Source organism: Doryrhamphus excisus, chromosome 4, assembly GCF_030265055.1.
Source record: "Doryrhamphus excisus isolate RoL2022-K1 chromosome 4, RoL_Dexc_1.0, whole genome shotgun sequence".
Lineage (NCBI taxonomy): Eukaryota > Metazoa > Chordata > Actinopteri > Syngnathiformes > Syngnathidae > Doryrhamphus > Doryrhamphus excisus.
The window spans coordinates 25,414,301-25,430,206 of NC_080469.1; the positions used below are offsets into that span (position 1 = coordinate 25,414,301).

Consider the following 15,906-nt stretch of genomic DNA (forward strand, 5'->3'; position numbering starts at 1 on the left):
TTTGTTATTATGTCTACTATATTGGGTAATAGGAGTGTCAAGGTGACTATAGGGGTGCTATTTCATGTCTAGAGGTCTCTAATGATGTTAAAAATTGTTTCAAGAAGGTGGTAAACAGGTTTTCTATGTCCTATGTTTTCTTATTACGTCTACTATATTGGGTAATAGGAGTGTCAAGGTAACTATAGGGGTGTTATTTCATGCCTGGAGGTCTCTAATCATTTTAAAAAGCATATTTAGGTCATCCATGTCTTGTTATATCTACTATATTGGGTAATAGGAGTGTCAAGGTGACTATAGGGGTGCTATTTCATGTCTAGAGGTCTCTAATGATGTTAAAAATTGTTTCAAGAAGGTGGTAAACAGGTTTTCTACGTCTTATGTTTTCTTATTACGTCTACTATATTGGCTAATAGAAGTGTCAAATTGACTATAGGGGTGTTATTTCATGCCTGGAGGGCTCTAATCATTAAAAAAAGCATATTTAGGTCATCCATGTCTTGTTATGTCTACTATATTGGGTAATAGGAGAGTCAAGGTAACTATAGGGGTGCTATTTTATGTCTAGAGGTCTCTAATGATGTTAAAAATTGTTTCAAGAAGGTGGTAAACAGGTTTTCCATGTCCTATGTTTTCTTATTATGTTTACTATATTGGGTAATAGGAGTGTCAATGTGACTATAGGGGTGCTATTTCATGCCTGGAGGGCTCTAATCATTAAAAAAAGCATATTTAGGTCATCCATGTCTTGTTATGTCTACTATATTGGGTAATAGGAGAGTCAAGGTAACTATAGGGGTGCTATTTTATGTCTAGAGGTCTCTAATGATGTTAAAAATTGTTTCAAGAAGGTGGTAAACAGGTTTTCCATGTCCTATGTTTTCTTATTATGTTTACTATATTGGGTAATAGGAGTGTCAATGTGACTATAGGGGTGCTATTTCATGTCTAGAGGGCTCTAATTATTTTAAAACTGTTTCAAGAAGGTGGTAAACAGGTTTTCTATGTCTTATGTTTTTCTTATTATGTCTATTGTGGCCCATTACTGGAATCATGGCTTAAGATCTTGATTGATTCTAACATGGACGCCAGTTTTTGGCTATAAACGTTTGGAGCTCGTAACGAGGTCCCATTTGGGACTTGTACCAAACTGGCTAGTCCAACGCCAACCTCCTCGCGTCCATCCGTTCCTTTTGAGTGTCCTCTACTTTTCATAAGCTCATCACACATTTCCGACCCCGAGCCGTAAACACGTCCTGTTGGCACCCAGCGCTCCCGTGCAGCTGCTGAACACATGCTGGGATGCCGAACCACGGGACCTCCACAACACTCCCACCGACACCCACACTGGTCTACAGACGCGGTCAGTCAGATGAATCAGGGCGCTCAGGAGTCCCTCTAATTTGCATTTTTTTTAAAGCGTAGCCACCAATTTTCAGAGGCCACGTTAAAGTCGTGGTCCGTCCTGACAAACATCCAGCAGCAGACGCCCGCACGACAAAAACATCCCTGGCTAATATATGCAGCCACTTAGAGATGAAGGGCCATCTGTGTGCGTACGTGCGCCACGGCGCTCTAAACGCAGATGTTGCCTTCAAAGACACGCACTTAAGAGGCCACACGGATGACTTTCTCATTAGCGCCCACGTTCACACACAAGTGCTGCCGACTTGAACGCCTCGTTCCCTCGTCCCTCATCAAGGATAGCAACAACACATTTTTTACGAAAATTATGAATAAATGATTGTTGTATACTATTACAGTGTATTAAGGCTACATTAAAACAATATATATTTAGTAAATAAAAAAGTCATATTTCCGACTTTTTCAAATTCGCAAAATCTTAGGTTATTTTAATACTCTTTTTTTCCTCATGAATTTAAGACTTTTTTCACGTACATTTAAGAGTAAAAAAAAAGGAAAAAGTCACATAAGTGAATTTTTATGACTTTTTTTGTGAATATTTATGACATTCTTTCTCAAAAATCGATGTCATTTCCTCTCATTAAATTCCTACTTTATTCTTATAATATTCCAACTTAAAAAAAAAATAAATTTACAATTTATTTTCATCAAAATATGTGCATTTATTCTTGAAAATGTAAATTTTTTTTCTCATAAATTAACTTTTTTTCATCAAAATTAGGGAATTTTTTTAATTAAAATGTACAACTTTTTTTCATTTTTTTCAAATTTCACAATTTCTCGTAAATTGACAAAAAAAAAAAGGCGTCCAAAAAAAACCAAAAAAGTGAAATCTGAGATTTCGAGAATATTTTTTTTTGGTCGTAATAGTACAACTTTATTTGTCATAAATGTATGACTTTATTTTAGAAGGTCATTCATGTCTTATTATGTCTACTATATTGGGTAATAGGAGTGTCAGGGTGACTATAGGGGTGTTATTTCGTGTCTAGAGGGCTCTAATCATTTAAAACAGCATATGTAGTTTGAAGGTCATTCATCTCTTATTATGTCTATTATAAGCGGTAGAAAATGAATGAATGAATATTGGGTAATAGGAGTGTAAAGGTGACTATAGGGGTGTTATTTCATGTCTAGAGGTCTCTAATGATGTTAAAAGTTTTTCGACAAGGTGGTAAACACATAGAAAAACAGGTTTTCTATGTCCTATGTTTTCTTATTATGTCTACTATATTGGGTAATAGGAGTGTCAAGGTGACTATAGGGGTGTTATTTCGTGCCTCGAGGTCTCTAATAATTTAAAAAGCATTTGTAGGTCATCCATGTCTTGTTATGTCTACTATATTGGGTAATAGGAGTGTCAAGGTGACTATAGGGGTGCTATTTCATGTCTAGAGGGCTCTAATGATGATAACATTGTTTTGAGAAGGTGGTAAACAGGTTTTATATGTCCTATGTTTTCTTATTATGTCTACTATATTGGGTAATAGGAGTGTCAAGGTGACTATAGGGGTGTTATTTCATGTCTAGAGGTCTCTAATGATGTTAAAAGTTCTTCGACAAGGTGGTAAACAGGTTTTCTATGTCCCATGTTTTCTTATTATGTCTACTACAATAGGGTAATAGGAGTGTCAAGGTGACTATTGGGGTGTTATTTCATGTCTAGAGGTCTCTAATGATTTAAAAAACATATTTAAGTCATCCATGTCTTGTTATGTCTACTATATTGGGTAATAGGAGTGTCAAGGTGACTATAGGGGTGCTATTTCATGTCTAGAGGGCTCTAATGATGATAACATTGTATTGAGAAGGTGGTAAACAGGTTTTATATGTCCTATGTTTTCTTATTATGTTTACTATATTGGATAATATGAGTGTCAAGGTGACTATAGGGGTGCTATTTAATGTCTAGAGGTCTCTAATGATGTTAAAAAGTGTTTCAAGAAGGTGGTAAGCAGGTTTTCTATGTCCTATGTTTTCTTATTATGTCTACTATATTGGGTAATAGGAGTGTAAATGTGACTATAGGGGTGTTATTTCATGTCTAGAGGTCTCTAATGATTTAAAAAGCATATGTAGGTCATCCATGTCTCGTTATGTTCATGGAGTGTGGATAGTATGGGCATGGAAGTATGTAGTATGTGTATGCTAGTATGCGGTTTCGAACACAGCCCCTATCCCTCTTGCTATGGCAAATGAATGCACCCGGGAAAGAAGTTCCGTCAATGTTTAAAAATGACCAAAAAATGATGGTTTTAAAAATTAAGGGGGGCATCCTGATAAGAACCATCCTGATAAGATAAACCCCCTCACCTTGAGTTCCTCCTTCCACACAGGAAGTGAAACTCAAAGTAGAGGAAAGATGTCAAAATGCATGACAAGAGCGCTCCACATCTCCATGTTTGGGTCTTACATAAATACGTCCTTATGTAAAAGCAGAATGTCGGTCACGCTCATGTCTTACATCACAGACGTGGATGAAGGCCAAAGAGGTCCTGCTGACCCGCCAGGCGGGCTTCATCGTCATTATTTGTAATCATTCATAACTGGGCCCCTTGACGGCCTTGATGGCTGCCTTAGCCACGTTAGCCACGTTAGCCACGTTAGCCACATTAGCCACGTTAGCCACGTTAGCCACATTAGCCACGTTAGCCACGTTAGCCACGTTAGCCATGTTAGCCACATTAGCCACGTTAGCCACATTAGCCACGTTAGCCACGTTAGCCACGTTAGCCACGTTAGCCATGTTAGCCACGTTAGCCATGTTAGCCATGTTAGCCACGTTAGCCACGTTAGCCACATTAGCCACGTTAGCCACATTAGCCACGTTAGCCACGTTAGCCACGTTAGCCACGTTAGCCATGTTAGCCACATTAGCCACGTTAGCCACGTTAGCCACGTTAGCCACGTTAGCCACGTTAGCCACATTAGCCACGTTAGCCACGTTAGCCATGTTAGCCACATTAGCCACATTAGCCACGTTAGCCACGTTAGCCACGTTAGCCACGAGTCCAAGACCAGGGCCGGTTTTACACTCCTTGACCTGCTTTGGTTTGCAGGTCTGAGGGCACCAAGTTCATCTTCACATTAGCTTACTCTACTAGCATCAATTGTACACATTTATGCTATTTCAGGGGTGTCCAAAGTGCGGGTCTGGGGCCATTTTCTTCATGTATTATAAACATTTATGAGAATACATTTCATAAAGAATGAGAATACATTTACGAGAAAAAAAGTTGCATAAATTTACGAATATCTTTCTCATAAAAATAAAGAGAAAAAACAAGAAAATAAAAATTAAAAAAAAATTTAAATATTTTTTTTTAATTTAAATATTTTTAAATCGTCATACGACGACAAGAAAAGTTGTAAAATTATGAGAGTTCTAAAAATTTCAAAAATTTTATGGCTCATTTATGGCCCTTGGTATTGAGCTGTGGACTCCTATAGAGCAGCTACACACAATAACCGGCACAGAAAGCTTTCTAGATCTTCCAGAATCTGCAACTATTCCAGCTCTATTTCTTTAGATTTCGTACAAAAACGGTCCGTTTGAATTTATTCCACCCACAGCCCGCCTCCAGGCACGCCCACCTCGCCGTGATTGGCCACGCTCCCAAGGACTTCTGGTTTGTGGCGCTATCTGCAATAAAGGGTGATGTATCTTTTTAAAATGTCACCTTTGAACAAACAGCAGTCTCTACAGGAAGTAGAGACTAAGCAGTCCCGAGTCTCTTTATGCTAAGTAGCTTTAGCATTTTAGCATCAGGTTTTCTACAGCATGGGTAACGTCTAATGGGTTTTGCAGGACTACCAGTGTGTAAAAAAACGAAGGTACAGCTAGAGCAGAGAGCTTATCTGGCTTACAGCCACGCCCATATAAGGAAGCGCGCTCCTCTGTGACATCACAAAGGGGGCAGTTTTGCCACGCCTTCTGAAACCCGGAATAAACGTTGCAATGAAAAAAAATTCAAAAATTTAATGATTTATTGATTAAATCATCAGAGAGCTTATCTGGCTTACAGCCACGCCCATATAAGGAAGTGCGCTCCTCTGTGGGCAGTTTTACCACACCTTCTGAAACCCGGAATAAACGTAAGAATGAGAATAAATTTACGATAAAAAAGTTGTTGAGAATAAAGTCAGAGAAAAATTCATTAAGTCGTAAATTTCATTAGCGGAAAAGAGGCTAAGCTAACGTTAGCATGTGTGTTTATTTTGGCTTCATTCCTAGCGTTGTATCCTGACGTTGTTTAGCGACACGAGAAGATCCAAATATTAGAAACAGTATGACGCAGTATCAGGACAAAGAGGTCTGGGTCCCCCCTGAGCCCCGCCCCCCATTGGGAGGAATGCGTCCCAGCTAGTAGGTCGCCACGGCGACCTCCTTTTGGCCCGCGAGGAATGTCTGGCCTGTTTTTCCAGGCTGGTAAGCTGATCCCGACCACACAAGGAGGTTGACCCCCGCCCACGCCCCCAACCCCCACCCCCCCTGGCACCGCTGTTTTTGGGGGGGGGCGGGGGTCCAGCTGATCATATTATTATTTCAAAGAAAACACAAGTATTACTATTATTTACATGTCCAGTATAATATCTATTATTATTTAAATATGATTCAACATATATTATTTATAATATAAGTACACAGTACACTTTACATCTAATATATATTTGTATTTATATTATCGAATGTACAGTAGAAAACATATTTTTATGTACATTTAAAGTATTTTTAAATAATTGCCGAACAATATTTATATTTTTTGTGATATTCATATTATTTTTAGTTTAATTCTGTTTTAAGTTAACCAATCAATTTAGATATGTCATTAATATTATTATGCATACAATATATTATATATAATATATATTATATAATATATTATACATCGTTAATGATTTCTTAATAGTTTTATTTATAATTAATTTAATTTCATTGATTTAATTATTTTTATATATTTATAAAATATTGGAAGCAATAATATAATATATATAAAATATTATTTATTTATATTTATTTATTTATTATATAAAATATTATTTATTTATATTTTATATATACAATATTTACAGAACAAAGAATCATGATATATATTTTTAAATTGTACTTAATGATGATATAATAATTCTAATAATAATACAACAATAATAATAATAATAGAAAAAATAAATTAAATAAATACATAATAATTAAATTTAAAAACCTGTAGAACCAATGAAGACAAATAAAAATACATAAATATTGCAAATATATATATATAAATAAATAACATAAACATAAATAAATCATGATCTATTTTTAAATGGTACTTAATGATCATATAATAATTATAATAATACAATAATAATAATTAAAAAAAACATTATTAATATTAATAAAATATTAATTATCCACCCATTTATTTTCCATACCGCTTACACTGACTAGTGTGGTGGGGATATGCTGGAGCCTATCCCAGCTGACTTTGTCCGAGATAATAAATAATAAAAAATAAAACCATAATATGAAAAAGTTGCTATTTCTTACATAACCTAATCATAATAATGAAAGTAGATATTCGTACAGTGAGTCAAGCTTTAATAGGATTAATCCCATCATCACATTATTGGGTTAATCAGCTTAAAGGGGCGGGGGGGGGCGTTCCCTCCCTAATCGGGTCGCAAAGTCACGAAACTAAAAAATCATTTCCTGGGTGACTCGCGCACATCGATGTCTCATTTCCCGCCATCAGCTCCCTTCCAGACAGCGGGAAAGTGCTACGAAGTGCAGCAGTTGCGTGCAGCGACCAGCAGAGGGCGTAGTTCAGGCGCCTAAACGAACTGCACAAGAAGTCCAGTGTAAAGGTCGCTGGTTTACACGAGTCACAAGTCTCATGTGGTTTAACTGGTGCGCGCACACGCACATGGACACGCAGTACAGTACAGTACAGTACAGTACAGTACAGCGTGTGCCATTGTCCTGTGGCTAATTCCATCCTCGTGGAAAAGTGTTTATGTTCATACATTAACAGTACTTCCTTGTTCGCACATAATCAGCTTCATGGCCTTATGTAACATCTCCTACACACACACACACACACACACACACACACACACACACACGAGGTTTAACAAGGTGAAATGAGATTATTCTACAATATTTTTTTTTAATTAGAACGTCTGAAATGTCAATCAAATATGTAAACATAAACATGCAAGCATATACATAGAATAGGGACATTTATTAAAGCATTTTTATTTATAATATTTCTTCATGTGGTTTTAAGATTTTTTTCTTAGTCCAAACACTTGTTATTAATTAATGTTATTAATTTTTATTTTTTAATTTATTTTTAATTTTTTAGTTTATTTATTTATATATTATATAACATGTTATATATTTATAAATATATATATATTAGTATAATAGTGTAATATATACATGTATATATACACACATATATAAAATATATGTATATAAAATATAATATATATTATATTAAATATTATATATATATTATAATAATATTTTATATATTTTGTAGATAATTTTTTATCATTTTTTATCATTTTTGAAAGTATGTCTTTTTTATTACATTAGTTATTTTATTTTTAAAATATTTATGGATTTTGATGTATTATTATTATTATTATTATTATTAACATTATTATCATCGCGTGTCACGTTTTTTAAAAATTGATTTTTTAACAATTTTTTAATGATTTTTAACAAATGTATAATATTCATCCATGTATTTATTTATTTGGCTTTTTTGGATTTATTTTTTGTTCATTATACAATACTTTATTTTTAATATCTTTATTATTTTCCATTGTTATTATTATTAAAATATAAGCTTTAACTTAAATTGAAATAAATATTTATTTTACTTATTTTTCATTATTAATTAATTGATAATATAGTGTGTATACAATAAGTATTTTTTTTTAAATAATTTTTCTTTTCTTTTTTTCTTCTTCCGAGTGGTTAGCATGCAGGCCTCACAGCTAGTTCGATTCCACCCTTCTTCAAGTGCACCCATGCAGATCGACCAATCAGTTTCATTGAATCCTCATGAATGTTGACCCCCCCCCCCACACACACATTGAGATGATGTGGTGGATTAACAGGCCTGTGCTGCTCATGGATTACAGATGTGTGTGTGTGTGTGTGTTGACTGATGATGTAACCTCCATGCGTTACACAGGGGTGTTATTATTCACATTTTGCCGTCAACAAAAAGCAGAGAAGAAGAACGTAAACAGGAAGTATACGCAAAGTAAACGCTTTGCTTCTTTTTACACTTAAAAACAGTTCAACTGTGACTTCAAACATTGCCTGTACACTAAATAAAGCTTTCACGATGGCCACAGTTTGACCCTGGAACAGATTATTCATCTTTCCCATGCATTTCAAATGGACTGTCACTGAAATCGCGAAAAAAAAGCAGTCAATCATAAGCCTTTTGTTGCCATGGAGACGTCAGCATCAGCACCACTGGCACAACAGGAAAGGAAAGGTAGCTCACCTCGCGCACAGGAAGTGTACATCCCAGGATTTCCGCCAGAAACTTTGCCATCGTCACAGAGGAGGAAGAGGAGGAGATGAAGAAGAGGACATGGCCCTTATGCACTTCACGGGAGGATGATGGATGAAGGGCAACTCTGAGATCCGAAAGCGCTGCTTCCGTGGATTAACAGAGGGCGTGGTCACAAGGCTGTGGGCGGGGCCGTCAGCTGGCAGCTGCAGGTGAATGTCAGGCAGTATTAGTATATATTGTATATAGTATATAGTAACACAAATTATATAATATTATATGATACATATAAAATTATATAAAATTATGTAATAGTTGAAAAATATTTTCTTAAATATATGTATTTCATCATTTTAGATTTATATATTTGTTTGATATATATTTTTCCCATTTTTACCTCAATGCACACGGTGGTGCGAATGTAGCAAACAAATGAGTTGTAATTATTCCGCCATTGTTGTTGTAGTTTTGTAGGCACTTTTGTAGGCTTGTACAACAAAGCCCCGCCCCACCCAACCGTAGTAACTGCGTTAGCATCCTCGTCTGAGTCGGTCTTAGCCCACTCTCGCCGCCATTTCACTGTCTGAGCCCCGCCATCCGGATGACGGAGGATTTCCCTCCCATTAACCTTTGACCCCCCAGGTTGCTTCTTAACCAGCTGGGGGGGCATCCAAAAGCGCGGTTCAATTTTTACTCGTGAGAGACATTTTCTTTACAGCTAGTAGTTAGCTAGCGATGTAGCTCATAAGCTAGTAAGATTCATAGCTAATAAGATTTTTTTAAGTTGCCATTTTCCAAGAATGAACTCATAATAGTGTCATTAAGTGTCATTAAAAATATATAATAAAATTCCTTCACATCGTATTCTACATAATGTTGTTTATTATTGACATGGTGTTACGACTGTTATTGTTACTTTAACAGTTTGATTTGGTGGACGTTCATTGGTCGCACGAATGACGTCATGAGAACGCGACTGCAGTTGTTCAGGCAGTTGTTTGCTGACGACAAGATGCTCTTCCAGCAGGGGATTATTTATTTCGGTTCTGTTGTTACTTTTAAAATACAGTATTATTTTCTTACAGCAAACAGCTATCCGGCTGAGAAGCTGAAATTGTGTTAAGTGACTTTTGTTTAGTTTCTGCATTTTAGAAATGCCTTCATTACAGACATTAAAGTAATGTCGCTCTCTAGTGGCAGAAGATGGATACTTTATTAATCATATCGCAGTTAGCTTTCTGTTCGTAGGGCAGCTTGGTTTAAATACACATTATTGCCTCAAATGTTCCGCATTGTTAACTTTACAACTACACGACTCTTTAAAAGCGAATTTATAAAACTGATATGAGTTATTTTGAGTGTACCGAGCGAGTGAAACTACTTCCTGCTAACGATCGCTGCTTCCGTCACGCATTTCCGCTTCCAGTAAAGCCCGCCCTTTCCGGTCAGCTGTCAATCAGTTGTTTGCAAACAAAACATCGTGTCGGCTTCAGCTCCTCTCAAGATGGGCCGACACCACCACCACCACCGCGACGACGACACGGAGGAGGAGCACGCCGCTGTCGTCGAGCAGCAGGTCGGCGAGGACGCGGAGGGGCAGCCGGCGGCCTCCACGGAGAGTCTGGCCGCCTCGGAGAGCGAGCCCCTCGGCGGCACGCAGTCCTCCCACCGCTTGCTGGCCTTCAGCGACGCTCTCATCTCCATCATTGCCACCGTCATGGTGAGACCCGCGAAGGTTACAAGCAGGTGCCACTGCGCCTGCGTACTACATGAGGGCGGTGCTTAATTACGGAATATGGAACGCTAACAGTGAATGTGTTTTGCAGATTCTTCCTGTCGCTCACACCAAGATGGAAAACGACGAGGTAAATTGTGACGTCATAGTCAAGTGTTTTGTTGTCACGTTGCCACGGTGACGCTTTCTCCTTCCTCCTCCAGGAGTTGACGCAGAGCATCCAGCTTCTTCTGACCACGAAGATCTTGGTCTACCTGATGACCTTCCTCATCGTCACGGTGGCCTGGGCTGCTCACATCAGGTGAACTCTGTCGCCGTGGCAACCACACTTCCTGTTTGAGTCCTTTCTTGTTCCTCTTCCTCCTTCTGACTTGCTCTTATTCCTGCTGGACCCTTGTTGCTCCTCCATCTTGGATTTGTTCCCATTTGACCCGTGATCGATCGTGTCTGTTCACAGGTTGTTCCTATTCAACCTTTCTCATTCCTGATTAACCATTGTTGTTCCTGCATGGTTCGTTTTGTTCCTGTTTGCCCTTTGGGTTGTTCCAGTTTGACCCCTGACTGTTCCAGAGTGACCTCTTCTTGGGTCATCCTGCCTGATTTGTTCCTCTTCCGCTTAGGTCTCTAGTTTTAATCCTGATTGCATTTGTTCTTCTTTTTACATCTTTCTTGGTCCTGTTTGCCCTTGTGTTGTTCCAGGTTGACTCCCGATTGTTCCTGGATTCCTGATGGCCTCGGGTGTCTTCCTGTTTCGTTGTCCGCCATCTGCTCGTTCCTGTTGAATGTTTGTTGTTCCTGCCTGATTTGCTCCTGTTCCGCTTTGACCGCCAGTTGTTCCTGTAGCCTTCAATTATTCCTGTTTCTTCTTCTTTTACCTTTTACTCGTCCATGTTTTGCTCCTTTTTGACTTCTTGTTAGTCCTGATGGACCTTTGTTGTTCCAGTTTTTCCCAGTTTGACCCAATTGTTCCTGTTTAGCTTCTTGTAATTCCTGATGGATGTATTCCTAATGTTGTTGGTTTGGGTGGTCCTGTCTTCTTGTTCCATTTGGCATCTACCTGTTCCTGTTGGACTTTCTTTTCCCAGCTTATTCCTTATCCTGTCTGATAATGTTCCAGTTTGACCATTGTTGTTCCTGCCTCATTTGTTCCTATTCCGCTTTGACTTGTTGTTGTTCCTGTAAACTTCAATTATTCCTGTTTCACCCTTTGTATTCTTTGTTTACTTTTTTATTGTTGACTTCCTGTTAGTCCTGATGGACCTTTGTTGTTCCTGTTTTTCCCAGTTTGACCCCTGATTGTTCCCATTTAGCTTCTTGTAATTCCTGTTGGATTCCTAATATTGTAGGGTTGGCCGGTCCTGTTTTTTGTTCCATTTGGCATCTACCTATTCCTGTTGGACTTTCTTTTCCCAACTTATTCCTTATCCTGTCTGATAATGTTCCAGTTTGACCGTTGTTGTTCCTGCCTGATTTGTTCCTATTCCGCTTTGACTTGTAGTTGTTCCTGTAAACTTCAATTATTCCTGTTCGACCCTTTGCATTCTTTGTTTACCTTTTATTGTTGACTTCCTGTTAGTCCAGATGAAGCTTTGTTGTTCCTGTTTGTCCTTGGGCTGTTCCCATTTGACCCCTAATTGATCCTGTTTCGCTGCTTGTTATTCTTGATGGATGGATCCATTATGTTCTTGTGTTGTTCCAGTTTTTCCCAGTTTGACCCCTGATTGTTCCCGTTTTGCTTCTTGTAATTCCTGTTGGATTCCTAATATTGTTGGGTTGGCTGGTCCTGTTTTTTTGTTCCATTTGGCATCTACTTGTTCCTGTTGGACTTTCTTTTCCCAACTTCTTCCTTATCCTGTCTGATAATGTTCCAGTTTGACCGTTGTTGTTCCTGCCTGATTTGTTCCTATTCTGTTCATTTCCTTTTATTGTTGACTTCCCGTTAGTCCAGATGAAGCTTTGTTGTTCCTGTTTTGTCTTTGGGCTGTTCCCATTTGACCCCTAATTGATCCTGTTTCAGTGCTTGTTATTCTTGATGAATGGATCCATGATGTTCTTGTGTTGTTCCTGTTCCAGTTTGGTCTTGGGTTCTTCCTGATCAATGTTGATTGTTTCTGTGTAACATCTTTGTTCTTATTGGAATCCCGCTTACGTTCCAGGTTATTCCAGGTGATCGTGCGGATCGACGACTGCGTGGCGTTGTTGAACCTGGTAAGCAGTCGGCGGGCAGGTGGACCAGGACTGGTTTTGACGCTTGTGTTGTTCCTGACGTGGTGTCCCGGTGTTGTTTCAGGCGTGCATGATGCTGATCACCTTCCTGCCGTACACCGTCGGTATCGGTCTCACCTTTGACGGACGGACGCGTGAGACACGTCAGACAAGTTCACTTCCTGTCTTTGCAGTTCTCGCTGATGGCCGCCTTTCCCTCCAACGTGCTGGGCATCCTCCTGTTCTGCGGCTGCGTCATGGTGATGGGCGTCATTCAGGTGAGGACGAACGAGCGTCTTCATCCGCCGTCCGGCGCCCGTCGTGTCTGACCGCGTTTGACTTTTTCCCCCAGTCGGCGATTGTGTCGTACGCCTTCAGTCGCCCGTTCCTCCTCAACCGGCACATCCGGGAGTCGGAGAACCGCGCCTTCTACAAGCATCACATCCTCAAAGTCCTGCTGAGGGTTCCTCTCATGTGCCTCTTCGCTAGCATCTTCTCTTTCATCCTCTTCCAGCTGGTTGGTTGGATATAAACTAAACCCATACAGCGTTAGCTAGCATTAGCATCGCACACGAGAGTCACCATGGTGTTTAGAATTTCAAGATGGCGACGGAGCAAAATAACGTGATTTGTGACTTGTCTTCAGTCGTACGCGTTGCTGGCGGTCGTCATCTTCCTGCCGTACATCTCGCAGTGCGTGAAGTGGTGTCGTGGCAAAGTCATCGGTGAGCGCAGTTTTGATTTTAGCGCCCGTTTCCGAAAAGTAAAACCATGTTATGATGCTCGTCAGGTCCTTTGGAGGAGACTCCGGATTCTGTGATGTTCTACACGTACCTTCCCAGCGAGCCGCTCAGCAAGGAGCGCGTGGAGGCCTTCAGCGACGGCGTCTACGCCATCGTGGCGACGCTCCTCATCCTGGACATTTGGTTTGTCGCTTCCTGTTTGGAGATATCTGCAAAGAAAGCGAATACATCGTCATGACAACAAACGTTGGTTTCGTTCCCGCAGCGAAGACAACGTCCCCGACCCGAGCGCGGTCCAGAAGCGCTTTGGGGGCAGCCTGGTGGCCGCCCTGCAGGCCTACGGTCCCGAGTACCTGGCGTACTTCGGCTCCTTCGCCACGGTGGGTCTCTTGTGGTTCGTGCACCACTCGCTCTTCCTGCACGTCACCAAGGCGACGCGGCTGATGGGCTTGATGAACACGCTGTCGCTGGCCTTCGTGGGCGGCCTGCCGCTGGCCTACCAGCTGACGCACGAGTTCCCGCGCGAGTCCCGCAACGAGCTGGAGGCGGTCCAGACCAGCTGCGTCATCGTCTTCTTCGCCGGCGTCTTCCAGTTAGCCATCTGGGTGGTGGCGCTCCACGACGAGCGGGAGACGCTGCACCCCAGGGTGCGCTACGGCGGGCCGGAGCACGTCTTCATGCTGGCCAAGCTGGCGCTCTACCCCTGCGTGGCGCTCGGGACCTTCTTCCTCACATGCGTCCTGAGTCGCTTCAGCGTCACCATCTTTCACCTGATGGAGATCATCGTGCCTTTCGCCTTCCTGCTTTTGCGTCTGTTGGTGCGTGTCGCTTTAGCGCTGCTGCGGCTACTTTTTTGCCCCCGAGGGGGCGAGCCCGGGAACATGGAGGAAGACGACGCGAGGGTGCCTTTCAACCCGTTGGTCACCTAGCTGGTGGTGAAGGGCGGGGTAGGTACACCCAAGTGAGACCTCTCGCGGTGAAAGCAGGAAGCGATGGAAAATCGGATGTGTGCCGCCAAAGATTCTTCCCGTCGTAAAGAGAAAAAAACAAACACGACACGCTTGGGTTCCGGTACCTGTCATGTCAGCTCTCCAACTCGAGATGGCGCTACTGCCACGTTATTTCCGTCCATAAACAGTACATTTCCTGCCACATGAAAGCACATCCGCACTGAAGACAGCCACTTCCGGTCACATTGCGTGCATTTTTCACTAAAAAAACAAACAAGCGTAATGTCAGAAAGAAAAGTGTTGATACAGATAACATTTCATATAATCTGCTTAGTCTTCTATAACAAAAACCGACAAGTGTTTTTAAAACGCCATGTTCGTGACACTAGCAAAACGAGCTAGCTAGCTAGCTAAAAAAAAAAAAGTTCGCCCTTTTTATCTTGTTTTTTACCCAGACGGAACGTTGGAAGATTGACGTTTTTATTCGTCCTCCCGTCCAATTAGAAGAGAAATGAGTGATATCACTGACTGACAAAACATCGCCATAAATATCAAGTTGCACTTTTCCCGTTGTATGACACGTCCACCGGTAGGGGTCACTGTTGATTCGGCGAGCTAAAGAGACTCAAAATAATGCACTTTAATTAAACGTAGTATTTTCGCGTATTTTGTCATTTCCCCGTAAATTTGCCTGTTTTAACTTTAAGCGTAAAAATATACAAATCAGGTGGTTTGCATCACAACCTGATGTAGTTTGCACTAGCCACCGCTAGATGTCGCGCTTACTTGTTAGCCATGTCGTAGTACTTTCTTGTTTTTCTGGCTTGTGTCTGTTTTTTTTCCACTTCTTGTCGTTTTGTTGAGTTATGAAAGGAAAAGTCTCCGCATTTCGCCCAACACGTCCAAATGACGGCTTTATATAGCAACTGTACAGTGTAGTTTACCCCTGGCGTCGCTGGGCGGCAGCCATGTTGCTGTCTATGGCACGATAAAGGAACCGGAAGTAGTTCCGGCTGGATAAAGAAACCGGAAGTAGTTCCGGCTAGTTGACCTGATAGCGCCTTTGCTTTCTGGAACGCATTCATGCCAAGTTCTATGTGTGTATGTTTATTTTATTTGATGTTCACTGCTTTTGTTGTTTGTATAAGATGATTAATAGTCGATTTTATGAAATATGTTCATAATCGCTGACTAACGGACCATAAAGTCCTTTATCTCGCACTTAAATGTGTGGAATAAAAAGCTGCAAGCGCCACGATTTTGAGTATATATTGATTTTCTTGTTATAATATTAGAAATTAATATAATTTGAGGCTGGTTGTTGATAGTGA

General features: G+C 40.4%; 2 protein-coding genes across 2 annotated transcripts in view; one reads left to right on the forward strand and one right to left on the reverse strand.

The window, feature by feature from the left end:
- Positions 1-9,088, reverse strand: part of rasgef1ba (RasGEF domain family, member 1Ba) — a 45,682-nt gene extending 36,594 nt beyond the window's left edge. The window contains exon 1 of the mRNA XM_058071814.1: positions 8,934-9,088. Within this exon, the coding sequence (XP_057927797.1) occupies positions 8,934-8,984 (51 nt within the window). The 5' untranslated portion in view covers positions 8,985-9,088. The remainder of the gene's footprint in view (positions 1-8,933) is intronic.
- Positions 9,089-10,311: 1,223 nt separating this feature from the next.
- On the forward strand, positions 10,312-15,833 carry tmem175 (transmembrane protein 175). The gene is made up of 10 exons (XM_058071813.1): positions 10,312-10,662; positions 10,769-10,807; positions 10,881-10,978; positions 12,834-12,885; positions 12,968-13,003; positions 13,077-13,160; positions 13,235-13,399; positions 13,529-13,607; positions 13,673-13,808; positions 13,891-15,833. The coding sequence occupies exons 1-10, from the start codon at positions 10,447-10,449 to the stop codon at positions 14,552-14,554; spliced, it is 1,569 nt and encodes a 522-aa protein (XP_057927796.1). The 5' UTR covers positions 10,312-10,446; the 3' UTR covers positions 14,555-15,833.
- Positions 15,834-15,906: the final 73 nt, after the last annotated feature.